This window comes from Orbicella franksi, chromosome 10, assembly GCF_964199315.1.
Source record: "Orbicella franksi chromosome 10, jaOrbFran1.1, whole genome shotgun sequence".
NCBI classification, from domain to species: Eukaryota; Metazoa; Cnidaria; class Anthozoa; order Scleractinia; family Merulinidae; genus Orbicella; species Orbicella franksi.
The window spans coordinates 18,761,051-18,787,081 of record NC_138154.1 but is presented as its reverse complement, the minus strand read 5'-3'; the positions used below and the strand labels follow the sequence as shown (position 1 = coordinate 18,787,081).

At 39.5% G+C, this 26,031-nt stretch overlaps 3 protein-coding genes and 1 pseudogene across 4 annotated transcripts; all 4 read right to left on the bottom strand.

Moving 5' to 3' along the window:
- Positions 1-172: 172 nt before the first annotated feature.
- On the bottom strand, positions 173-6,826 carry LOC145499324 (uncharacterized). Its single transcript, XM_081478827.1, has one exon. The coding sequence runs from the start codon at positions 5,309-5,311 to the stop codon at positions 4,118-4,120; it is 1,194 nt and encodes a 397-aa protein (XP_081334953.1). The 5' UTR covers positions 5,312-6,826; the 3' UTR covers positions 173-4,117.
- LOC145499325 (uncharacterized) lies at positions 214-1,387 on the bottom strand (annotated as a pseudogene).
- An 86-nt stretch (positions 6,827-6,912) lies between the features above and the next one.
- On the bottom strand, positions 6,913-24,906 carry LOC145499326 (dnaJ homolog subfamily C member 5-like). Of its 2 annotated transcripts, none has more exons than XM_081478829.1 (6): positions 24,786-24,906; positions 18,570-18,651; positions 17,452-17,508; positions 14,414-14,524; positions 10,769-10,810; positions 6,913-10,111 (listed from the first exon to the last, which is right to left on the bottom strand). In XM_081478829.1, the coding sequence occupies exons 1-6, from the start codon at positions 24,812-24,814 to the stop codon at positions 9,833-9,835; spliced, it is 600 nt and encodes a 199-aa protein (XP_081334955.1). In that variant the 5' UTR covers positions 24,815-24,906; the 3' UTR covers positions 6,913-9,832. The 2 variants fall into 2 exon arrangements, with proteins under 2 accessions (XP_081334955.1, XP_081334954.1); XM_081478828.1 differs by lacking the exon at positions 24,786-24,906 and adding an exon at positions 20,239-21,022.
- Positions 10,817-14,407, bottom strand: LOC145499323 (uncharacterized). Its single transcript, XM_081478826.1, has one exon. The coding sequence runs from the start codon at positions 13,203-13,205 to the stop codon at positions 11,895-11,897; it is 1,311 nt and encodes a 436-aa protein (XP_081334952.1). The 5' UTR covers positions 13,206-14,407; the 3' UTR covers positions 10,817-11,894.
- Positions 24,907-26,031: the final 1,125 nt, after the last annotated feature.

Here is a 26,031-nt window from a genome sequence, read left to right as displayed (position 1 = left end):
TCTTCGTGATTGGCGAATCCTGTCACTTTCTAGTTTTACAAATGCTTTTTGCAGTGCCTTCCGGGAACAACGTCAAGTTCTTTTAACACGTAATTTAATACTGATGAACCATCATTGAAGTGTGCCACTGCCAAAAAGGTTGCTAACTCAACTGTTGGCAAGCTGGAGTGAGTTCCTTTCGTAGCACGCTGCCAAATCAGTCCATCGATGGCTTCAGTTTTGATTTTGGGTACCACCATGTAAACATTTCAACAGAAGGCTTTTCTCATTTAGGGCTTCAAAGGTTAGTAGCATGGCATTAGCCACTGCCTCTGGAATGGGATCTTTGTGAATGTAATCCGATGTTCCTTTAGCAGCATCTCTCTGGAAACCACACCACGAATTTTCCCCCTCAGGACAGAGATCATGGTCTGAATTGTCGTCAGTAGACTTGTGTGGTGCCAAATAGCCATTATTGCATTTTGCATTGCATCAACACTGTGTGTGTTCTGCCTGATGGCCTTTCAATAATACACTTGTAGCTTGTCCATAACTTTATCTGTCAGTCTCCCCTTTCCTCCATTTGGTTTACCATCCTCTAAACGATTCTTTGTAAGCCTCTATTTCAGGGAACGAAAGCGTGAACCTAGGCGTTTTTGTACATGGCCCACACATTCAAGTTTTTCTACTTCGACATCAACATATACAGCCTCTTCAACTAACAGTTTGTGGGCCCTGCTGTCACCATCTCCTAAAAATTCCAAATAGCGCAAACCATACTGTTCAACTGACCGTTGGAAAATATTTAGCAAACCATTAGCATCCATTGTTCCTGACAATCCTTCAAAGTTAGTATGGCATTTATGTTGATGTCCTTCCCACCGCTCTTAAAATGCATGGGACCCTTCTTTACCTCTCCATAACTTGGACTCCCTACGATCTTTAGCCATTACTTCACAATCTAAAGTTTTGCCTGTGATTGTTGACAGGGCTGTCACCACCCCATACGATGAGGAAAACCTCCTTTTCCTCCAAGTCTGTCCCATCACTGGAGACAGCAATGTCATAAAGGCCATCCTAAGCAAGCTCACAGAACTCCTTGACCTCACTGACCAGCTGCTTTACTCATGCTAGCTTTGGCAACAGATTCAGCTGCGTTCCGCAAGGCCTTGACATGGTCCCTGTAGGAGTTCTCATTCATTGGAGGCAGCATGTTCATAACACATGTAAATTTGACCAGCCCAATTGGTGTCCGACACCGATGTTTCGCAAGGCCCGTTTTTGACTCTTCGTCTTCTTCGAGGCAAACATTCCCCTTTATACAGGAGGGACATCGTAAAGATGCTAATACAGTGGCAAGGGCTGAAATATCAACGAGTCTAAATCCTTGAAGGTCTGCATATTCCATTCCACTGCTGACTTAGAGTCCAATTTGCGTTGTGAAGCTGACAAAGATTTGAAGTTTTCGAACTTCGCACCTTCCACGTGCTCTTTATCGCCACTCAACTCTGTGTTTTTGTCTTCGGGAACTGAGGCATTGGCTGAAGCAGAACTCTTTCTCCAGGGGCGCAGCCAGTGGAGGGGTTCCAGGGATTCCGGAACCCTCCCTTTGGGTTATGACTTGGACATAAAAAACTGTTAGGGGCAAGGGTACAATGGTGGGTCTAACATGTTCTACTAGGCGAGGCACACAAGCACTGATACGGGAAAGAAGTCTAAAGGCTGTGTACACACACTGCAGGGCTCACTGTCTAAACCTCGCAATCGTTCACCCCTGTGATCAACCCCTTACAAGAAACACGCTTTTGGAACATTCAATGAAGTTTACAATTTTTTGGAAGTATTCACCGAAGCGTAACTAGCTTTTGCTAGCCGTAATTGAGAAAGAAATACCCGAGGCCAGCTAAACAAATGTGCTCAACTTGTGTCGAACATGGTGGGTTGAAAGGTAAAAGGACATGAAGTTTTCCTTGCGCTTTTCCCATCTATAGTAAGAGCACTAGAAGCCCTGTCAAATGCACAGCTCTTTGCAATTCAATTCGGGGAAACTACCTGAAACTGCCTGGAACGATTGTTTAGTACACTGCGCCGACTAAAGACTCACTTGCGTCTGGTCTTGCCCTAATGCACATTCATTACAACAGGCAAATAGAAGTTAGTAAAACAATCGACATTTTTGCACGAAAGCATCCAAGGCGCCTCCTTCTTAGCTGAGTGAATGATAAATCACAAGACTACAGTAATTCATGAAGAATGTAATGTATTCAACAACTATTAACTTATCCATTCTTAATTTTGTTAGCGTTTCTTTTAGAAGCGAGATTTGCAATCCCCTCTTGGAAATCCTAGTTACATCTGGCACTGCTGAGATAATTGGAAATTTGTGCTCAAATTCAAGGAAATTCGATTTCTGAGGACCTAAAATATCAAAATTTTCCAGGGGAGCATGCCCCCGGACCTCCCTAACAAAGAGCCCCTCCGGTAGTGGATTTTCATTTCAATTGGGGCAGCGATACTCTGATCGGCATGAGTACGAACCCGTCTATGCAAAAAATACTGGCTACGCCCCTGTTCTCTTTGTATACTTGTTGCTCACACAATATCATTGATATCACCGTCGAAACCGTCATCTAGCTTTGAATACGATCAACAGTAACCTGAGTATCGGGCCTCTCTTAGCGAGAGGATAGGGGTAGCTCCTACCCCGCGAGTAAGAAAAGCCTGATACTCAGGCTCCTCCATTTCAGAAATGAGCGCGAAACTCGTTTTGCGAATGGAATGGAACGAGACCGTTCGGACCCGTTGCGATCCATTCGACACCAAGAAATTTTCGAACCTCAGCCCGGGAATTTCGGTTGAATGGACCGCGCCCCGTAACTGCACCTTCGGGAAACGAGCGGAAAGAAACACGCGAGCACAACAAAGAATTGAAACAATTAAAAATAATGAACTGGCACTGAACGGCAAGACTCACTGAAGAGTCAGTCACTGAGAAAGCTGGTGAGTGGACAGAGGCAGCTTGTTCAAAGAAACCCCTGCGAATTCGGGGATATCCGACATCTGCTCTGCCCGCCGCACCAAATCCCTGGACGAAATTCTTGTTACATGTGGTTCTGCAGCGTAAGCTACAATGAAAAATGCTTTTTGGTTGGAGGAAGCTATGAAAAAAAAGAATAGTGAACTCTTCTCGTGCAAATAATTTTGTCGCTCGCCCGGGGTCGCTCGGTGGTATTTCGCTTTGTGAGTTCTTAGTGTCCAGAGGGCCGAATAGCGAGATAAAGCATCATACCAATAACTTGATTTTCCCCAGCGCAACGTTTGAGAAGCACCTTCAACGAACGTCCTGTCAGAGCAACTGAACTCAGCTCAATTTGATTCCTTGCCGTCATCAGTGATAGGACTCTGACATGGCAGCATAAGTACCCTGATATAAAAACCCCAAATAGTCCTGTCTTGGCACTGTTATTGAAATTTATCCGTCTTTTATATGCAAACAGTATTAGCCGAATATATACACTGCTAGGGACAAGTTTATAACTATCTGATCACCAGGAAGCCGGAATATTCCAGTGTCAGACGGAATACAGCTTTAATCTGTTCGTATGGCATGACTCCTGATCCTCCTGCCGGTAATGCAGCTGTAATAATGCATGTAATCCGTCTGAGTCGATAAAACACGCCAAAGAATAATACTGAACCTAGTAGAGTACTTTAATTCGTTTCCGGTACAAATCAGCTTTTTTAGTCAGTGTTGTTGACAGGAATGTGAGATCTTCAGTTTGGATAAATAAAAGAGGATTTCTTTATAAATACTGATTGCTTTTCTTCTTGTCTCTTTTCCCCATGTTTCCGATTCAAAGAGTAATCACAACAACTAATACATTATTTTAATTTCTTTTCCTTTACAATAAGAAAGAGGATCTGATCTAAAAACCCTGTAAATTAATTGCACCTTTTAGAATTATTATATCTCCATATAGTGTTAATTAAACGTTTTACATGCGGAAAGGCCATGTTTGGTTTTAAAAAAGTGCAAAATTTCGCTTTCTGTCTCCAATTCCTGGATTTGTCAGTCCAGATGACTTAGTTATCTTGCTATCTATAAACCGATACTCACAGTACAGTGTATCGTAATTGTTTACAGATTTTCGCTATCTGCAGTAACACGTTCAATAAGGGAAAAATTGACGACCTTCACAGATGGAAACCTTTCGGACAACTCTGTCTCAATTAGTTCTCTGAATTTTTCGTCAACAATGGTACCATTAATATCTAAAATTTCTAACACTGTTGTAGGCACCCCGCTTTCGGATAACCCACCTTCCGCTATAAAAACATTCAAAAATTCAAACGCCCCTGTGCTCCTTAGCAAATTTTGACCTATACGAAGAACTTTCAATTTTGAGTTGTTAGCAACACCCTTTGCAATGAAGCTTGCGGCTTGGGGCGTAAACAGATTCCCACAAGCTGAAATTTCAACAAGGCTTCGATTGCTAGCGATTACTTCGCCAAGAATTTCAGCTCCTTGGTCGCGTAAGTAATTCCATGAAATGTTGAAAGCAGACAGCGTTTTGGTTTTTCGTAAACCCGGCAAAAAGGCCTGTAACCCCGTTACTTCAAGCTGATTTGAGTTAACGAAAAGCTTTTCGAGAACAAAGTTCTTCTCCAAAACAAAAGACATTTGCTTGGCGAATTGATCACATAGAATGTTTTGAGACAAGTCCAGTTCTTTTAGAACAGTTTTACGGCAAAGAGAAGCGAGGAGAGATTCCACGTCCGGGTCGGTTAAGTTGTTCCTCGAGAGATTCAGTTTTTCTAAAGTTTGGTTCTTATTGAGCATCTCTCCAATGCTGGAAATAGCATTCTGTCCAAGCATATTACCAGACAGGTCAAGCTCTCTCACAGAAAAGTTCTCCTCCAGGCCTTTAGCTACAGCTTTCCCTCCTTCGTCTCCAAGATGGCTGTTAGCGAGGGATAAACGTACAATAGTTGAACGTGGAACTAACTGGGAACCAATTTCACAAGCGGCTTTCGGGTCAATGATCCAACCGTTCAAATCAACTTCTTTGTCAAAACTGTGCTGCCTGAAGAACTCAAATGCGCTTGATACACCATCCACATTATTGTTGTTCTCTTCTTGTTCTTTTTCCATTTGAAATGTTTTCTCTGCGTTCAGAACTCGACTTTTTGCTCCGGAGGCGAGTCGAACGTGGCTCGATATTTTTGGCGATCTGTAGACTTTCGGTATAGCACGAAATCTTGGGTCGTGCGATGTTTTGACTTTAAGTTCGTTCATCCGTATAATGGAAGATAAATCCCAGGATGTAGACATTACAGCTGTATTAAAGAGGGTGACCCTCTATCGAACACCGTTGTTGCCGTGTTTGGGGTCTTCCTAGTTTGCCTGGCCTGCAATTGGTAGCAAACGTCATCTGCGTTTTCACGATGTAGTCTCCTAGTTTTATCATGGCCTACAGGCATTTAATTATTTACTCACCGAGTCAGACGACTTAACCAATTAAATTAAATCCGAACATTAAACCTATAAGAATGCTTACTTTTCTCCTCCGTGTTTTGTTTGATAAAGGAACATGGCATATGTTTTGCAAAGCGCTGCCGTTTTCACTGGCACATAGCTGCTAACAATCATGCATGAGTAGATAACAGCAAGATTTTTAACCTGTGCCAGCTAAAATATCAGTCGGTGAATAGAAAATACAATCTCCCTCTAAACACGGAAAATAAGTTACCGACCAAACGACGACATATCGGACTATTCATTGGAGGCACGCTAAGTAAATACGCTTTTAATGGCCTTCAGATTGAGTTAATAGGTTTACCAGTGCAACTTTACTACTAAAAACCAGACGGAGCAATGAAAGCAACTGGTAATCACTTCCGTTAATAAACGCGACAGTTCTTTACTGCTAGTACATGTTGAAAGGTAGTTTTAAGACAAATTCTCCAGCTTTTTGCATTTATATATCTTCAGCAATCCTCTGAGGTGAATCTTAAGATAATCACGCGGGAAAGAAATGGTTGAAATAAACTGAATGCTTGCACCATCATTGCTTAAAAAAGAACAAGTGTTGAAATAAAGCCGGAGGGTATCTCACAGACTGTCCGCTTTTGGCAGCTTGGGCTACGAAGACTCGTGTTGTTGTTCAGCTGTAAATGTCACCGCTTGCAGCAAAGTTTGGTGGTGGAAGGGGGAGTGTATTTTTGGGGTAGGGAGGGGAGTGTTTGCGCAAACCTTTTAAAATAACTGGGATGGAAATCACAACGCCGAACCGATGGGCTGCTGGAACCGCGGAGCCGTAACAGAAGATTGGTGTTGTCAGATGAACTGAAATTGATAATTTGAAATAGTCTACCGATAACCTGAAAATATCCACGAAAAAACCACGCTTACGACGATTGTTCGCACTAAAATGGCAAAAGTTGGCAACTGCTCCATGAAGAATTGTGAGGAAGGGAGTGAATTTTCTCTTGCATGCAGCTAGTGCAGCTTATTTTAGCGGCTCCTCTGCCAACTGTACCTTACACGAGCCCGCTGCGGAGACTGCTACTTCGCTTTTGTCTAACTAGGAAAAAACAAAATGGCTGAAATATTGGTTTATTTTCCTTTCAGTTCAGAAAGCGGACCGAAGGGCCAATTTAGAACCTGCTATCGCGTCCAATTCTTAGTGTGCTCGATGATCAGCTGATGTGAAAAGTTCCGTGGAAACGAGGTTGAGGAGACCTCGTGACCAAACCACCTCCGAGTCTGACGTCAAAGAGACTTGGGAATACAGATTGCGCTTATTTTTTGCTTAGACAATTTCGGCACAGAATGATCTTTCAGTTAAATTTCACCTAACGCCAGAAACCCTAAACGAAGCACATCCCTGGAAATGCTTTGCCATCGATCAATTTATGCATACAATCAAAAGCATCCAAATATTCGCAACTTTATTTGCGAAAATTCTCCATTAGAGTTACTATAATAACTTATTATACAACCTAAACGAAATTGATAATTACTTGTCAATGTTGAAGAATATCATTACCTATAGTTTGCCGACTGAATAAATCCTCTTTGAGATTGTGCTGGAAATGTAATGCATAAATTACAATACTGAAATTTTAACAAAAGTCGGCACACGTTCAGTCATGTCGACCACACGTGTGCAGTTTCTACACTGGGCGGGGTGAGGATGGAAAACAAAAATATATGACAATTGTTGCAGCATGTACAATATAATGGCAGGGAAATATAGAATACAAAAGAAGTCATAAAGCGCCTTAGAGCCTCATGCTCAAGGGAAATACACACTAAAACGTCAAAAAAAAAAAAAAAAAAGAAAAAAAAAATGACTATCAGTGAACAGAATTTAGCTTGGATTCCAAGAATAGTAACGCCATATTCTGTTTTCCACGCGCGTCACGCAATATCCTTAAACATGAATTCACGAAGAAGAGTTGTGTTACTCCATAAGAAGCGGTAAGTCATTAACAAAACTTCATCATCATACGACAGCAATTCGAGTCTCTTCGCCAGAGGCCGGCCTTGACATGAGAAGAGTTCCTCACGCCAAGATCCCGCTGATAGAGAAACCTGAATGGCTGTGTTGTGGAGAAAAGCTAAAACAGTTTCACATCACTTAACAGAATATATCAACAACGAATACAGGCGAATTTGAACACGTCTTACGTTAAAATCAGTCTCGTCCCGGAGTTCCATCAAAGTTTTAAATTGTCAGAGCCCTGTCACAAGAACTATACTAAAATGGGCACAATATCTTTCTAAGGCAGGACATTCCTGTTTCAAAACACTTAAAATAGTCAGGTTAAAGCTGTTCGAGTTTAACTCCTACTGAAGCCTTTGAACAACGGCAAGCGTTGCGCAAAATTCACACTACAGAAAAAATCCTGCAAACCGAAATAGACGATGCATCATTTCTGTAAACACTGATCTGCGAGATGTTTAAACGCTCTAGGCCAAAGACGTTTGCTACACGATTTTGCTGAGAAGTATTTCATTAGACCATTTTACAGTTGTCTGCTTAGTGACCTGGCCTTTGAATTGCAGCGAGGCTGGAGTTGACCTTGTTTTGATACAGACCTCACTGCTTTTGTTGTGTAAATCAAGTAGTTCTTATGCTAATTAGTTTACATTTAAATAAGAAAAGCAAAGGTCTGTATCAAAGTAAGGTCACTTCCAGCCTCGCTTGCATTCATGGCCAGGTAACTAAGCGTTGAAAAAGCGGGTAATCATTGTCTGTAAATTCCATGGGGGCCTTATCTATTCCCGGCGCAGCTAACTTTTTCAAATGTTAACAGCAAAATTGTTTTACTAAATTTATCGCATTGGCTTAGAGCGTCTGAAACTTTCACAGATCAAGTTATACAGAAATTATCAGCTTTTTTTTCTCATACCAACACAGCATTTCGTTCTTTGTTTGCCTCATTCTAAGGCCCCATTGACACTACGCCGGTGAAATTTGAAAACGCACCTTTGTATCTACGGTTAGGCCTACCGTCCACACTAATCCGTCACGAAAAGGGAGCTTTTCGAAAACGCTCTTCAAACCGGAGGAATACGAAAACGCCGGCTTTGCGTGTTAGGGTGGACAGAAACCATTTTGAAAACGGAGCTTTTCCAAAACGATGGTGTCACGATTACTACGTGATTTCCCTGACCGAGTTTTCCTCAGACTTGACTAAAATGACCGGTGATTGTTGCGTTTTTAAATCTCTCCGGCGTAGCGTGGACGAAAAACATTTGATGCGTTTTTAGAGTGAAAACGCCGTTAATAAATTTCTCCGGCGTATTGTGGACGAGGCGGGGCCTAAATCACTGCCCACTGGCGTGATAGGGCCCGTCTTTGCTTAGCAAAACCGTGTCTCTGTGTTGACTTCATATTCGTTCAAAAGATCGATTCTACCAGTAAGTAAGCATATTACCAACTATTCTAAACGAAAATCTACCTCAGTTTGCAATTTTACATGTAACAAATGAACAAAAATATCAATTTTATATCACATATAATTTGAACAAGTATTCACCGCAACGAAGGTGAATATCCCTCGGTATTAACCGACGCTGAAACATATACCAAAACAGCTCATAGCGATTTTGTTGGCAAATACGACGTTAAAAGTAATCATTTTTGCACACATTTTGCCAGCCGTATATTCTGAGTTTCAGTGACCAATAAGGCGAAAAAACCCTATTCACTGGTTTGGTATACAGACAGCACAAATAAACACTATTATATCAACATACGTCTCGATAAATGATAGATAATTAACGTGTGACTGAGATGAAAAAAAAAAAATCACTTTCTTTCTCTTCCTTTCACTAATAAGCAAAACACAGAATGTTTTTAATTCATGCTAACTTCACGTACTGGCAACCATATTGAATAATTAAAACACACTCTCCAGGCATGTTTGGCGAGTGGCCGAGACAAGAAGAACGCACAAGAAAAAGTCACATTCATCTAAAAACTGAAAAAATGTAGCTTTTTGTTAATGTTGTTGTTGGCCGCTGAAGAAGCACACGCTTAGCCGGCGAGACGGAGCTCGAGGGATTGTTAATCAGATTTTCTTTTTAACTAATCTGCCAGATGTACAGGCTACACAAACATTTGAGACGGCAACATAAATTAAAAAAAAAAAAATGTAAGCCCGGTCTTGGCTTCGCTTTTACTTTTAATTCTCCGCAACGTAATAAATAGTTTTTTGACCCTGTCAGTTTTCGAGCCTGAAGTTGCCTACATTTTACTACTTTCTTCAAATTCAACATGGCCGCCAGACACTGAAAAAAATTCTCCCCACCCCACTCCCTTGAACACTAAAGCACCGTTATTCACGACGAAGGCATGGGGATAGCAGAAGTCGCCGTACTGTTGCTGGTTGCACTGTCAACGCCTGGTGACTTGGGAAGCTGTTCACTGCTCGTGTTATTTCCGTTACTGCCGGGCTGTGTCGTGATCGGTTCGTCGTCTTCTTTCACGTCGTCGAATTCAAATTCGTCCCACTGTTCGTCGGGAACAGGTTTGCACTTGCCACAGCAGAAATTACAACAGAAGAAACAACAGCAACAGAAGTAGCAGCAAGTTATGATGCCGCAAAACATGAACAGCGCCTATTCAAATAAACGCATGCGCAACGATTAGGAAGGCAACCGGAAACACTTGTTACCAGGCCATTACATAATTTCGGGGTCTTGCCATACCAAGCAAAACAAAATTACGGCATACGAAAGCTAAGTTCATAATGTAAATAGGATGGTATTGAGAATCGCTACTGCTTGTAGATGACATCGCCCGAGATTTTTGCCCGTGACACATTCTCTTGCCCAGAGGCAGCGCTCCTCTTGGTCAACACCAAAAATCGCGACCTCTGGCTTAGTCCAACACCGGAAGTCCGCGATTCACCGACTTCACGTCACTCTGCGCATGCTCAGAGTCAAGTCTGACAAATCTGATTGGCTGAGAATACGAAATGATTACTCTGCGCATCCTCTGAAAATTGGACCTTTCCAGAGGTCGCAACTCTTGGTGCCGACCAAAAGGAGTGCGGCCTCTGGGGACGAGAATGCACGTGGCATAGAGCCGAATAAAAAGCGCTTTCATACTTTCACAGTATTTCCCAACTGGTCTGCAGAACTTTAAGTCAAATCAAGTGCAGATAAGTAACACTTGTGCTAATTATTACAGGAAGATGTTTCACTGAATCCTGACAATCTGAGAGAGCATGATTTAGATTTGTACCTAACACTTAAACCAAATAGTTAACCTACCTTACACCAGCCACTGTTAAGCCTAAAGTACAATTTGACATTCTGTAAATGAAAACGAAAAGTACATCATTAATAATTCTGTATTTCTTTCCTGTGTGTTGTTTAATCTTGACATGTAGACGAACAAATTCCATATCTTTCACTTTCTAGCACCAGCTCTTTCCGTGCCAGCTTCAAACACTCTGTGGAGTCAGAGAGCTGCGATGTAGGTACATTGTTGTACCATCTACCAAAACGCGGGTTTAGGTCTCAAAGATTACAACTACAGTTTTCAACTCAATGTCAGCCAATCACAAAGGACACGGGCAATCCAATGTACCAATCAAAACGGCAGTTACATGTAGCGGACGCGAAGCGCGGGAAAACGCGTGCGAGAAAGTCACGATTGGTTGTGGTTATACTTCTGATTGGATGAAAAAGTGGCGCGAGTTTTTAAGCCAATCGCGTAGCGTACTAAGGCAAAACCAATTACTTTCCGACATTCAAGTGAAAACCGCTCTAACAAAGGTGTTACTATGGCAATTTGCGTTCCTCGGGAAGATACAAACATGGCCGATCGCCGACACCTATTCGCGAACCACTTTGTTAACATCACGGAGCTAAACTAATTTGAACTAAAGAACTGGGTGGACAATTTTAAAATACATTCAAATCTTGAGAAAAGAAGTTATTGGGCAGGTGCTAATACCAAAACACGAGCGAACACAGTGAGGTAACCACAAGTATTTGTGGCAAGGCAGAGAGGTTCAAGATAAAAAAAGTACCCACAATGGGCATTTTAATGTTAAAAGTGTACTATACTCAGTTCTGATATACATATTTGAAATCTCATTCCTGAAATTAAATTTATTTTCGTGAACGATCTCATTCTTTTCCGTGCAATTTTTCTTACAATTCTATAAACTGAGAACTACATATTTTTATCAATTGATTTCGTAAAAAAAATGAACTGCACTTTACTTTTCTCTAGACACTTTTGTATGGAAGATAATTAGTTCACAATTAAAAACGGTCGAGCATTAAATTTTAATCATCGTCAATTTTAAAGCATTATCCTCAATTTACAGGGTAAATAATCGAGAACATGTTATTACAAATGATGGCGAAACTACTTCACTCTCTAGATTCAATTATCTCCCGGCGATTTTTCCATGTACGGTTCCAGCTCGTTGCCTATTTCATTAACAACCGAAAAGTTGACAACTCTCAAAGAGCAAACCTTATCCGACAACTCCGTCTCAACAAGTTGTTTGAATTTTCTATCAACAATGGTACCATTGATATCTAAAATCTCCAGCGCCGTCGAAGGAGATCCATTTTCAGATAAAACATTTATGAACGCATATGCGCCGGAATTCCTTATCAAATTCTGGCCTATACGCAGAACTTTTAATTTCGGGTTATTAGCTACACCCTTCGCTAAAAAACTTGCAGCCTTTGTCGTGAATAGATTCCCGCAGGCTGAAATTTCGATAAGGCTTCGGTTATCTGCGATTGCTTCGCCAAGAATTTCAGCTCCCGCGTCGTATAAATAATTCCACGAAATGTTCAAATCACACAGTGTTTGGGCGTTTCGTAAACCCGGCAACATAGCTTGCAAACCTGTAACTTCCAGCTGATTTGAACTAATGGAAAGCTTTTCGAGAACAGAATTGGTCATTAAAACATTTGACAACTGCTCGGCGAATTGGTCACATAAAATGTTGTGGGACAAGTCCAGTTCTTTTAGAACAGTTTTGCCACAAAGGGATTTAAGCAGACTTTCCACGTCTGGGTCTGTTAAGTTGTTTCTCGAGAGATTCAGCTTTTCTAAAGTTTGGTTTTTGGTGAGCATTTCTGCAATGCTGGAAATGGCATTCTGTCCAAGCATATTTTCAGATAAGTCCAGCTCTCTCACAGAGAAGTTCCCCTGCAGGCCTTTAGCGATGGCTTTCCCGCCTTCGTTCCCGAGAAGGTTGTTAGCGAGAAACAAACGCACAATACTCGACGACGAGAACAATTCAGACGAAATTTCAAACGCAGTTATCGGACCAAGAAACCATCCGTTCAAATCCACTTCTTCTTCAAAGCGATGCTGCTTAAAGAACTCAAAAGGGTTCGATTTTCCGTTTCGAACATCCATGGCAGTTGGTAAAACTTTCCTGAGGTTACCCACTTCTTTAACTTCGCTTTCGTTTTCTTCCGACATTCCAACCAATTCTTTTCGAGTGCCTGTCCTTTCTTGGTCTTTTCTCACTCTATTCTCTGCGTCCGCAATTCTGCTTCTTGCGCCAACAACCAACCGAGCCTGACTCGTAATTTTGGGCGAATTGTGCAGTGATGGCACATTTTGTAACCTTACTTCTTCCATGGCATTCATTTGAAGCCGGTTCCACCGCAAAAACAAAGAACGATCGTAACTAGCCGGGGTACTGTCCTTTCTCTTAGGCAAAGACATTTTCACCAAAATATTTTTCTCTTTCTTACAATTAACACCTAATCGACACTTAATCTTACACTGTAAGCATTTGACCCTCTCTCAGTATGCAAACACGGTCACCTCTGCAAAACTGTTGTTTTTAAGACACCAGTTGACACTGTGTTTTCTTCTCTTCTTATTAAAAAAGAAATCGTTATTGGTCGTAGTAGTTGGTTCGTGTAAATAATTAAAAAGCAATTACATCAAGTGTATCCAAGGTATTCAATTAATAATTTGCGGGCTATATCCATTGAAACAAACAGAAAATATACCTCAAAGGCATAATAGGAATTAGTCTTGTTTGAGCCAAGTAAAAATATTATACAATTAAGTACATTTTCCGGACAAAACGTGTGTGGATCAAACCCACTGTGAGTGTCTAAACACCTTTAGGGACTCTAATTTTGTTTTCACGTGAATTTTCGTTGTCAAAAAAATTTTGTCGAACGATTATTATCTCAATTCTAAACAGGAGATCCTACAAGAGTATTTCACGAAAAAGTAAAAACATATTTACGTGCAGTCAGCAATTAAAACCCAAACAAAATAACGCATGTATGTATGTGCACGTGTTTACTGTTAAGAGAAAGGATTGGTCGAATTGCTCTGTGAACAGAGAGGGAGAGTTTTCTTCACTGATCCTATAAAATGTCATAGCAATTACACATGCTACAATACTTTTATTGGCCAGTTTGAGTTTATTTAAGCTTGATAAATCGCACAAAGTCTAAATCACACGCATGAATGGTTAAGTTGTAATGCATGTGGTCTACAATCATTGTGAGCTTACAAATACATTGATCCTCAACTGCTCCTGATGCATCGTTGAGTGTTATAAGCACTTGCAAACCTTTAAAAAACACTGAGAACACAGTGATTGATCCATGCACTTTGTCATGTTGTTAGAAAATCCTGCCCGCTTATGTAACTCAACAATGCAGCGGCGGACTAAGGGGGGAGCCAGAGCGCTACAGCCCCCATTTTTTTTCTTGTATTTATAATGAACCTGAAAAAATTTGACCAACCATCTTTATAGTGAATTTTTCATCCAGTTTGGTGAGGAGGGAGGTGGCCTGCACTCTGCTGCAATTTCTTCCACCCCCTCTGTTTGAATTTTATGGTTCCACCCTACAACGGACTTGGGAACATTTACAAGCACAGAAGAAGCTGCGAAAAATAGCTCTTACCTCTTCGCCAAATTGTTCTGCTATGTAGAGACCCATAGAGCCATATTTATCATAAATTTCCCTTTTTCCAGGATCAGCTAATATACTATGTGCATGATTAACTTCTTTAAACTGCAAGACAAAAGGTTGTGATACTGTCAGAAAGCTACATAAATCTACTAAGTACTTCTAAGCTCTTAGGTTTAACTGATCATCAGGTATTGACTATTCTGGTGTCATTGTTAACATTCTAATTTAGAAATTCATCCAATTTAGACAGATGTAACCATAAAGAACATGGAAAACAGTTACAGAAATAAAATAGTTTGAAAATAACTTAATACAAATTTGCACTTGATTCAAGTTTTATTCCCTTCCTCCACTGTGGGAAAAAGGATGCCCAATAGTTGGTCAGGTTCATAAAGACTTTGGCATTTTAATGCTTTCAAGGATTATTCAAGGGCCTCAGACTTTGATAATTGGCTACTTCTGTACTTCTGTATTCAAAACCCAATGCAAAGTAACCCAATGTTGGTACAGTAGAACCCTGCCTTTTAGCTGCCCTATTAAAGGGACACAGTCAGCTGGCGTACATGTGCATTAGATACCATTTCATAGCTAATTTGAATATCACAAAGACACAATCTATACTGTTTTTAACCAAATATGATTAAAAAAAATATCATAGGATGATCAAAAGCACACTCAAAAACAAGTTTTTTAGTAAACCATTGAAAATCAAGCAAGACACTGTGAAGATTGACGTGGATTTCTAGATGTACTAAATGCGTATCTTGTGTCTAAACGTGTGTCAGCTGACTGTGTCCCTTTAATACTGTCACATCATTATTATACAACATGGACATGTGTAACATCTCACTTGTTACTGCAAACTGATCAAATATGCTTTTTTTTACAATAACTGCAGAAATTCTAGTGCATTCATTGACTAATTTTCATTGTCATTAAGTGGACAGACACATGAATTTATAATTTATGTGACAATGACACTGACAATGAGTGAGAGTGGACATTTTGACAATTTGTTATTGCAAAAAACACAAAAATATTGACATCAGCTTTCCATGCATCTGCTCTGTTATTGACAATGAATTTCATCATAGGATTGTCAAAGTTATCTGCTATCACCTCGTGGATCCACTACTACTTTGACAATGTTATGGCAAAATTCATGATCAATAACAGGACAGATGCATGAAAAACTGACATCAATTTGTTAAATGCACATTGTTTGTTGAAATCGCCTCACTCCCATGGACGCATGTGATACATAAACCAGTATAGCCATAGCCATAGCACGGTTGAGTGGGAGTTCTTGTAGTCAAGTCAAATATTCAAAGAATCAAGAAAATGTATCGATTCATGTTTTTTATTTAAGAGAAAAATTGATTGAACTATCATTACATGTACATTATGTTAAGAACCATAGACAAACCCATTTACTTTGGCTCACTATAGCATTCAACAAATTTTGTTTAACCTATGAATTCCCCAGAGTGTTCAACAACTTAATTCTCCTTACAGTACAGGTATGTCGTCATGACAACAGGTGATAAGAATTAAGAAAATCATTAACTGGAGTTGTCCCAAAGTGAAAGAGAATAGCATTAGCCTTAAACCTTGTAATCAATAGCACTGACCAGATCCTAATATTTTCACTTTTTCTATACACCTGTATACCTTTTAGTAGACGGTTACATTGAGAATGAATGAGGTGATCAATCAATCAGAAAAAAAAACGCCTTCTACATGTAAAACGTACCAGTCAGAGCTTTTTTTCAGAGATGAAAACAATTTAGCCCTGGACTGATACTTTGCTCTGCCTGGTCATCTGTCACTTTGCATGTATTAAAAACCCAAATTTAGATGGACTTGAGAAAATAAACTCAATCACTGTCACTATTTTTTGTATGTTTTGAAGCCTAAAAAGAGCAGCTTTCACTTATCTAAAACAAAGAATATGAAAAGAAACCTTTTAATTCTGCACATGCACGGGCCTATGACTTGGAGGCATTTCAAGCACACTTTCAGGAGGTATATTTGTTTGCAATGCATTATGGGGTGATCAATGCCAGCATTTCCAAAACAGCAGAAAAAAACTGGTGAGGGATTTGCACTGAAAAATCAATCTTCACTGAATCCAAGCCCGGATGTACATGTACATACAATTACGTAGTCTCTTCAAATGTATATTTGAAAAAAGTGCAATATCCCACATTAAATTTTGTTGATACAGCCTTTGCATGTACATATTAGATAATTTGTTTTTTAATGTTAGCATGAATGTAAGATGTAAACTGTTGTGAAATAAGGCTCAAAACCCGATATTTAAAACGTATAAATTACTAATTACTCATGGTGCATGGGAAAAATCCTCAGCCAATGCATTCTGTGCCTATTATTGCTATGCATTCCCACTAAGTTGCAAAAACAGTTACATTAAAAATAAATTTAGAGTATAAAATCAATCTCCTTTTCTCCCAAGAGAGGTTTCGTAGTTGAAAAATATACTAAGGACTCAATGGTACGGCTCTGTACTCTTCAGAAGTGTATTCAAAAGTTTCATTTCCCACATTTTTTGATGCAGGCAAAACCTTCTGTGCGTGTCATACTGTTTTGGTATCTAAAGCAAAGCTCTGTTGTAGATATGTTGTAGAAATAAAGACACTTAAAAAATTTTAAAAGAGAAATAATTATTGGAGCACATGTACTGTCAGTGTGTCATATCTACTGGTGACACACTCATTTTTTCAGTCTGATGTTAAGTTTCTTTTCAAAGCAACTGAAGTTCTAGCTAGTAACCACTTGGCGAAAACATCTCAGCCCCCAGCCCTTGGTGGCAGCCCCGCAGAAAGAATATGAGGACTACAGGTAACCTGTTAAAGTGGGCTCCAGGGGTTCAAATGTTGTGAGAAACTTGGCATATTCCTTTTGGAAAATAATTTCCATTATCAACTCAAACAGGTGTTTGATCCAGAAGACACCCTAAAACCATTGTTGCTAGTAACATGTAGCTTGTGTGGTAAGATTTGACTTACTTTTTCTGTAGCTTCAGGATTATTAGGATTTTTATCTGGATGGTGCTTCAGTGCCATCTGAAATAAACAACCAACAAAAACAGCATTATTTTATGATATTTATACTTCACCAGCAAAAGGCTCATTGACAAGTCTAGTATCCACTGTCCAATGGCCAGTTTACATTGATCAAATTAAAAAATTGACGTTTACTTTTACAATCAAACTTACAAAGCTGTGAACACTTAAAAATGTCTGGAGTGTTTATTGTGTTATAACCAATCACGAGAGTGACCTTCAGACCATAGAAACCACAGAAATCGGATCTATTCCATCGGTCACGGAACAAATGTGTTTAGTTTCAACTATTGATCATCAAACAATAAACATTCCAGACATATTTTAGGTGTTCACGGTTTTGCGAATTTGATTTAATTTACCATTTACATTTCACATTTTCTATCATGAAAGGTTTTGACACTCAAGTACAATATTGAGGTATAACTGTCCTGATCATAATTATTTCTAAGCTATGCAACCCCTGCATCACCAGTTTCAAAGTACAAAGAGAAGACAAAGGGGCATTTCAGTCATTAATATAATTAGCACAACCATTTGGATAGTGGCTTCTATAAGACCTCAACTAGTTTAGCATAAGGAAGTGGTAAACACTCACTGGGCCGACATCAAAGAGCCTCAAACTGAATACATTTACTTCTCAGTTCCATTTTCCTACCAAGAAGCGGAAAAGGGAGAAATTGTAGACCTCCAAGAGCACAATCTTAATAAAGCCTGTAGAAACACTTGATCCCAGACCTCTTAATCTCAATCCAGTGTGCAGTTACCACTCAAACACTACATCTCCCACAAGGCATGCACACTGTACCCTTACAAATATTCTGGACACATCAAGTTAGAACATTAAGTACATATACTAAAGAGCATCTCTGGCAAATTATTTGGGTTGAGCAAGTAACAACTAAATCAGTAGATTTTGAAACCAGTGTTCTCCTTGGAAGTCTAAAGACATACATGTACCCTTCCTAGGGTGCAGTTAGGAGTATTTACTCCAACTGCACATTCCACATTTCAAGGCTATTTAATTCTAAAAATATTAATAAATATGAACAGTGTTTCACCTTTCTGTAGGCCTTCTTAATTTCTTCTGGTGTGGCATTTTTGTCAACTCCCAGAACATCATACAGCGAAGCCCCCTGGTTTCTAAAATAAGAATCATAAAATAAAATAAGACTTGTGAAAAGGGTTAAATTGTTTTTCACCATGGTAGGATAAAATATTAATAATAAAGTATAATTTTTTGTCTTCCAATGCAGTGACTTGAGATGTACATTACGACGTTTCAACTGCTAAATTCTGTTAGTGATCATCAGACAATGTTGCCTAATTACATGTCACCTTATGTAACACAAATTATGTTCATCTACAATTTCTTGCATATCTGGTAAGAAGTTGTCGTCCTGTTCTCTCACTGTTGAGTTTCTCGACTGTGGAAATCCATCCCTTCTGGAATCTCCACACCGCTATCCCTATTGATGTTGTCAGGGTGAAGTGTTATGTGAAAAACATCTTCGACTGTTTGGTGTTCCACTGTGAGGCTTCAAAACTAAACTTGACCGCATATTTCCAAATTTCATAGTGACCAGTCTTAAAGGTGCACTTTGTAAACTTTTACAGTCTCCCAATATTCACTTTCATTGATTTTTTTTATTAAGAATTTATTTTCTCTTCTCCTAATATTAACAACAGAATAAGTTGTGACCCTTGTATTCAACTAGTTGTTCATTTTTTTTTTTTTTTTTTTTGGAAAAAGAAAGTGTTTCAGCTCCGGGTAGTATCTTTCAAAATAACACACCCCTGAAGGGGTTTGTCAACCAAATAACATATTTGTTTACATAAACATGCCAGTCAATGAGCTGAAACTATACACAAATTTAATTTACATATTTAGTTGATGTGTTGGAACTCTTGATTGAAACGACGCAACAAACAAAAGTCTTTCATGATAGTGATGTTGGCTGTGTTACGCTGTGTCTTTCCTGTTGGAAATTCGCAATGCCATATGGACTTTATATCCAGTTCCACACGCTGTATAAAGTTCGAAAGCACGTTCAGCGAATTGTGTTATTGTGAATATCAATTTTTCTTGCTTGTTGACACAGTCTAAATCGTGTCTAAATTCAGGGTAAGACTTTACTTCAGAAACAAGGAAACTAATATGTCATTGTGTATTGACCAAGATTTTAAAATTGTGTTCATTTCGATCGAAATTCAAACGCAATTAAGCGTACATGCACCTTCGGACAGTCGTACAAATTTGAAATCAAATGGATAATTATTCGAAGTCACGCCTCACCGATATTGAAATCAAACGAGCCGTTATATCTAAACTCACAAACCACTTCTCCAGGCGGCTTGAGCAGCCCCTGCAAATCCTTACAAGAGATAACTATCGGCTATAGAAGACTTATGACAGATTAGACCAAGAATTTTCATTTTCCTGATGCGATCTGAGTTCCAGCTGGAAATGAGAAAAACGTTTCCGTATTTTACAACCGCAAACCACCATTGTACATGCCCGTGATGTTTTCCTTTCACTGACCGAACAACACAAGACTAATAGGAGAGAAGACAATGTTGAAACCACCAAAGGGACTGAAGGTCTTTTGAAACCGCTCAGCATTTTGCGTAAAGCTTTACACAAATGCACGCCGTGTATCGATAAACTGTTTGTGTCCTTTGGACGAATAAAAACCATCACAAACCGAGATTTAAATAGAGAATGCTTACGTCAAAGTATGGTCCCTGTCTTCCCCTTTGTTTTCGCCATTGACACCGGAATGCGGTGCCATAATAAAGGCGAAACCGAGCGAGTTTAGCTGTTAAAACGCTGTTTCTTCACGCAGCTCCATTCCATTTCTAACAACTCCCGCGAACCGTGACGTCACTCGGGTCATTCCCGAAGCACCTTGGGCACGTGACCGATAATTCAAAATATTATTTTATCTCGCGAAGCGCGATTTTTTCCAAGATAAAGCGCCTCCAAATTATCTCTTTTTATCGCAAAAAATGCCTGTACTTTCAGGTGGAGAGCTACGAAGAAGCAGCCTGAATTTATAGGTTCCTCTACGAATCACGAAAAGGGCAGAATACACTCTTTATAATCTCATTAATTCCAGGATATCTTTCATGATCTGTAAAGATTTCACAATTACAAAAGCTTACATAGCCGCAAAAAGTTAGCTCTCAGGCTAATTGAGGAGATCAATAATTCAAAGCTTGCGATGATTGAAGACACTGAACTCGTACAAGAAATTCTAAAAAGATATTTTTGCCCCGTGACGTAACTTTTGATTACATGGTCATCCAGTGGAAAGTGAACATGACTGTTCACATGCACGAAGATCACGATATTGACAAACACTGAACCGGGAAATAATTCCGTCGCGTCATCAGGTAAAAAAAACGTTTATCAGAGAAGCGTTTCATAATTGAGAAATAGCCTTGCCTTTCAATTTACATCAGTGATAAGAGAATCGAATCGGGTCAAATTAGAGTTGCCGAATAGGTCTTTATGAACCACAAAAGCCAAAAACGTTCGGCTAAGATCGACATTTAGATTTTCATTTAGATTTACGCTCTTTTTCACTTACTATATTAATATTTGCCGTGGCCTAGCGATAAATAAAAATATAGGCTATTGTTGAAGCATAAATTCATTCTTTTGAAAAGGTTCATACGGTAACAATTTAATCAACATATGCAAGTTTAAATTCCTAATTTGGTGATCTTAAGCTAAAGCTTACTTCCCGATTATACTAAAAACTGAAATCCTGTCCTTGCACTTAACTGAGCTAATGACTAAGATAAGCCAAAAAACCAAACAAAAATGGATTTCAGTTTATTGGAGTGGCTATGTCGAATTTCTGGGTTATTTTGTTTGAGAAATGTTTTGGTCGGGTAGCATTTCTCGTAATAAGGTCTGACGTGAATGGCTTGATACTCTTTGAGACGACAACAGGACAAACAACAGAAACAATGCCTCTAGCCGTAAAACAATAACAGCTGCTGCAATAATAAAACAATAGCAGCTTAAGGGAGCTGCGACACTTTCGAAAATTTTTCGACAATTGTGGACGATTTATTTATGTGAGTGGGTAAGAACGGAAATGTAGCTCGTGTTAATAATAATGATATTGCGGCCACGTATACACTGAGCAATTGTTGAGAAGAGTATAATTGCAACTGACAGACAAATGCTCATAAAATTTGACAGACAACCTGGCAAACGGCAAAAGGGTGAGCGTAAATTTAATTGGCAAATAACTCCAACTGTCACTGACAGTCGACATTTATACCTCATAAATCACACCTTGATATAACGCGCATTTTAATTGGATACCGTGGTCGAATGAAATAGTCAATCTAGCAGTTTTAAGCTGAAGCGAGAACTGATGTAATATCGCCCCAGAGCCCGTTTTCGGTCAGCGATCGATGGCCAAACGAAAAAGGATTGCAGCCTCTGCATGGGAACGAGATTGGGTCTGATCTTGCGCGAAATATTGCGAAAAATGAATTTGAAGCGAAAGTCAAAGTTATAAAATTTAACTCTTATGAGATCACGTAAAAGTCACCACTTTACCCATATTAGACTAGGTGATTAGACCTAATTGTACCTTTCTGGTACGCTTCGGCGGCATATCACGCGAGTTTGGTTGAGCCATGGTTCGCCGGATTTCTGCGAAGGGATGTAGTCGTGACAAAATACCCATGGTGAGATCAAACAAGCCTTATACACCGCCAATGCGCCCCAAACGAAGTAACGTTAGGTATTTACCCTACCCAAATTCCGCTAAGTTAGCTTGGTGACGTAGCCATATATATCAGGTCATTGATTTGATATCGAAGGATATCGGGACAGTAGGCACGGCTTCTGATTGGCTAATTACGGATTTGTTTACGGTAATATAGCACCATAAGCACACTCGAGTGACTTTTGTAGTACCCCAATTATGGTTCTTGGTAAATGTGCCCAAACAACACTTGCTCTGGTAAATTCCCTTCTCGAGGATATTACTTTTTTTTTAGAATTAAAACTAGTCAGGACCTAATTTGAATTTTTTTAATGGACTTTGTTCAAGTCCAAGTGAAACGTGACGCGTGCGATAGCTGAAGTTTCTTGATCTACCGTGCATGTACAAGAAATCTTGCCATGCAGTTTAATATTTCACGAAAGCACTGTTCACTTGTTTCTCACGAACCAACTCAAACTATGGTGAAAATTGCAATGTATGGGTGGTCAGAGAGCGGTATAAACGGTCCAAAAACTTGAACCCTGTCAGAAACTTCTCTGATTGCATGATTCCATGTAGCCGTGCGTCTGTTCAGTAATTGATCACAGATGACCTCAAAATGTGGTAGGAAAGCGGGATCTATATTAACTAGGGCGCCAGGATTTCAATTGAATCAGTAATGCATTTATATGTCCTATCGTCCCTCGCTTTCTCCTTCTATGCCTAACTATATTGATAGCTAATGTCAACATAGTATGTTGAGCTTCGACTGCAAACGAACGTGTCATTACCTTTTCCTGCATAACTGGAAATTTTCTCGGCAGCCTACGTACGCGTAATTTCGAAGAGCGATAAGTTCGCGATACTTAATTTTCGCACATTTGTTTGACATCAAACTTAAGCGATTTTTTTAAAAACGCAAATTTCCCCTGCCAAGTTTCGTGCAGTAAGGTATTTTTTTGTTAGGGTCAGACGAATATTCATCGGTGAAGCAAACGCCTAAGGGCAGTGTGGACGAAGGGGTGTTGGGGCGGATTTCATTCCAATCCCCCCTAGTCTAAAATGTCTCACCTCATAATCCTCGCCTCATTTCGAGAGAAAAACAGACTGCCAGGCGTCTAATTTCCACCGCTCTCTCAGGTCCGGTCCCCGAAGAAGAACGCGCGGGCTCACCTTCTCTGAACAGCGGCTGGTAATCGAGCCTACAAGGTACTTTTTCCCACTTTAGCTGACACTTTAGCTACCTTATTTGGAATTTTTAAACCCGGGGCAGGTTCCGCAATGAAACTCATTTCCCGCCAAAAAAAGTTGCGAAGTGTTCAGGTCCTTACTTTGTAACAGTTGACTAATCAACCGAGCTGAATACCATTGTGGCACGTCTATAGTTGGCGATGAAAGGATTTTCCAAAAGCTAACTGTCCATTATCAAGAACTTCAGTTTGGAATCAAAATGTATGTCAAAATTTGAGTGCTTGATTTGTTTTTTAGTCTTATGGGAACCCAGAAATTTTAATTTAGATTTCTCTCAGTCTGGTTGATATTGTTCATTCGGCTCCTGCGAAAGCCTCTACTTTTATTTCAGGTTTTGAAATGCAAATTGTCATTCGTTCTAAATGAGTAAATACAGTGAAGAGTAAGTTTATAATTCCCTAATTCACTTAGAAGCGTAATCGTATTCTCTCTTCGCTACGGATTAATGCTTCTTATACCGTGACCCGAAATGATTGAAGAGACATCAAAACAGTGCCTTTATGATGTCTCGCGTTCAAAGACAAGGTTTCAGTCTCGCCGAACAGATTTATTGTTTTCGCATCCGCCGAGACCTCAGAAATTAAATATTCTAACGCACAATAACAAATCGAGCTCCTCGCATTATTAATCTACGGAAGCAATGGCAGTAAACAAAAAAGGTGTCTCAAAATTCTTCCCGCGCAGCGCGTATTACTGAAAAAACTATCATACAGTTTGAAAGTGCGAGATTTCTTTTCATAAAAACCGAACGCATGCAAAAAACAGATCAAAGTTGCAATATTTGATTTATTTTTTCTTGTCAATGATTATATTTGCATATTATTCTGTCAGGGCAATTTGTGTCTTTGTGCAGAAAATCGGCGCGCCGGTACGGTGATAAGGTTACTTCGCAAGTCGCGATCAGAGAGCTACACTGCAGCTTTGCTTGGAAATGTAACTACATGTGACGTCACCATTCGAATCCAAACAACGATGATATATAAACAGGTGATCAGAGATGTAATGGTAAACATGAGCATTTCGCTCGCTGTAACCGGGAAAAATACTAAAAATATAATTAAGTCGATCCTCAAGACTGACGATGATCGACTATGTTTCCTTGCTCGGTGCAATCTGGGAGGCCTTTCGCAACTCGGGTACCAGCCGGCAGCCTTACAAAAATTATCCTAGGATGTGGTTGCAATTTTCGTTCGGTGTTAATAGGAGTAGATTCGTGAGTTTTCAAGATAATTCTTGTTGAACTCAACAGCGTTCGTGGTATATTTGTGACTAGGGGAGATTCAGGTCTCTTACCTGTCGTCCTCCATCTTTTCATATTCCATTCTCGCCAGTTATTGCTTCGCGAAAGAACTGGCAAACACTCAGGTCTCCGTTTCATGTCAGAATCTTCTACCCGCCATATTTCTCACGGTCGCTGTCTCTCACCGGAACAGTTAAACCCAGCATCACTGAGCATGCTCAGTACGGCCACGTTTGGCTCCATTTATGGGTTTAAATACCAGCTGTTTATGGGTTTTCCCAATAATGAGAAAGTTGTGAATAAAACACAAGAGACGACAAACACAAGTCTTATAAAGAAACTGGCTTAATTGCATTTGAGAAAAATGTGATAAGTGACTTGGGGCGCAGCAAAACTGAGTGTTTGGTTTATTGTAACATGGATCATTGTGTTCTAAATATAATGAATTCTGAACGAAGACTAAGAAAATGAAAAGAATCATCAAAGTAAACAATGAAAACGCAAAGAATCGTTTGATTACAATAGATTACGTATTCCCAAAAGCGATAACTTGGCTGTGTCGAAGAAAACGAATTCAATCAATAGTATTTGTCCATGTTTTGAACCGCAAAAATAATTATAGTGAAGCAAAATTCAGCAATTTTCTGTTGTTTTATTTCAATTCCCCTGGTCAGTATATCTTTGGGTTGCCTGTTTCACCATACACAGCCAAATTTGTGATTACATTTAAAAAAACAACTATTTCTGAAATCATTTCATTGGAAACAGTATGAATTACAACTGATTTTTCTAGACCAATCAGTTCAATAAAAAATCTTCGAAAAATTACCTTCTCAATCTTTTTTATATTGAAACGCAGAAATATCGAAAATGTAATGCTAGAAAGTATGACATTTGTGAAGCATTCTTGCACGATGAATTTATTTAGTTATTGTTTTGCGGTGTCTTACGTATACTCGTTTGGTGTCACCTTGAATTTGCGCAGCAGTCGACGCAATATAGTTTTTTTTTTTCATCCAAGTTACCGTATTGTATAATTTTCCTAGCTGCCTATTTGCCTATTTTGAGACTTTTTAAGCTGCGCTTTTTTGTTTGGGTGTCTGACAAAATGGCCTAAAATTGTCTGGAGCCATTTGTCATGCCGATCATATCGAAAGTGAAGATTGTCATTTATTTGAACAGGCCCTTAATTAAGTATCGAAAATGACAGTAGATGACATATATATCTGATGTGGTGTGATACACTTAGTGCGTATAGTTTTTTTTTCTTTGCTCCACTCCGTGTCATAGAGCTTAGTT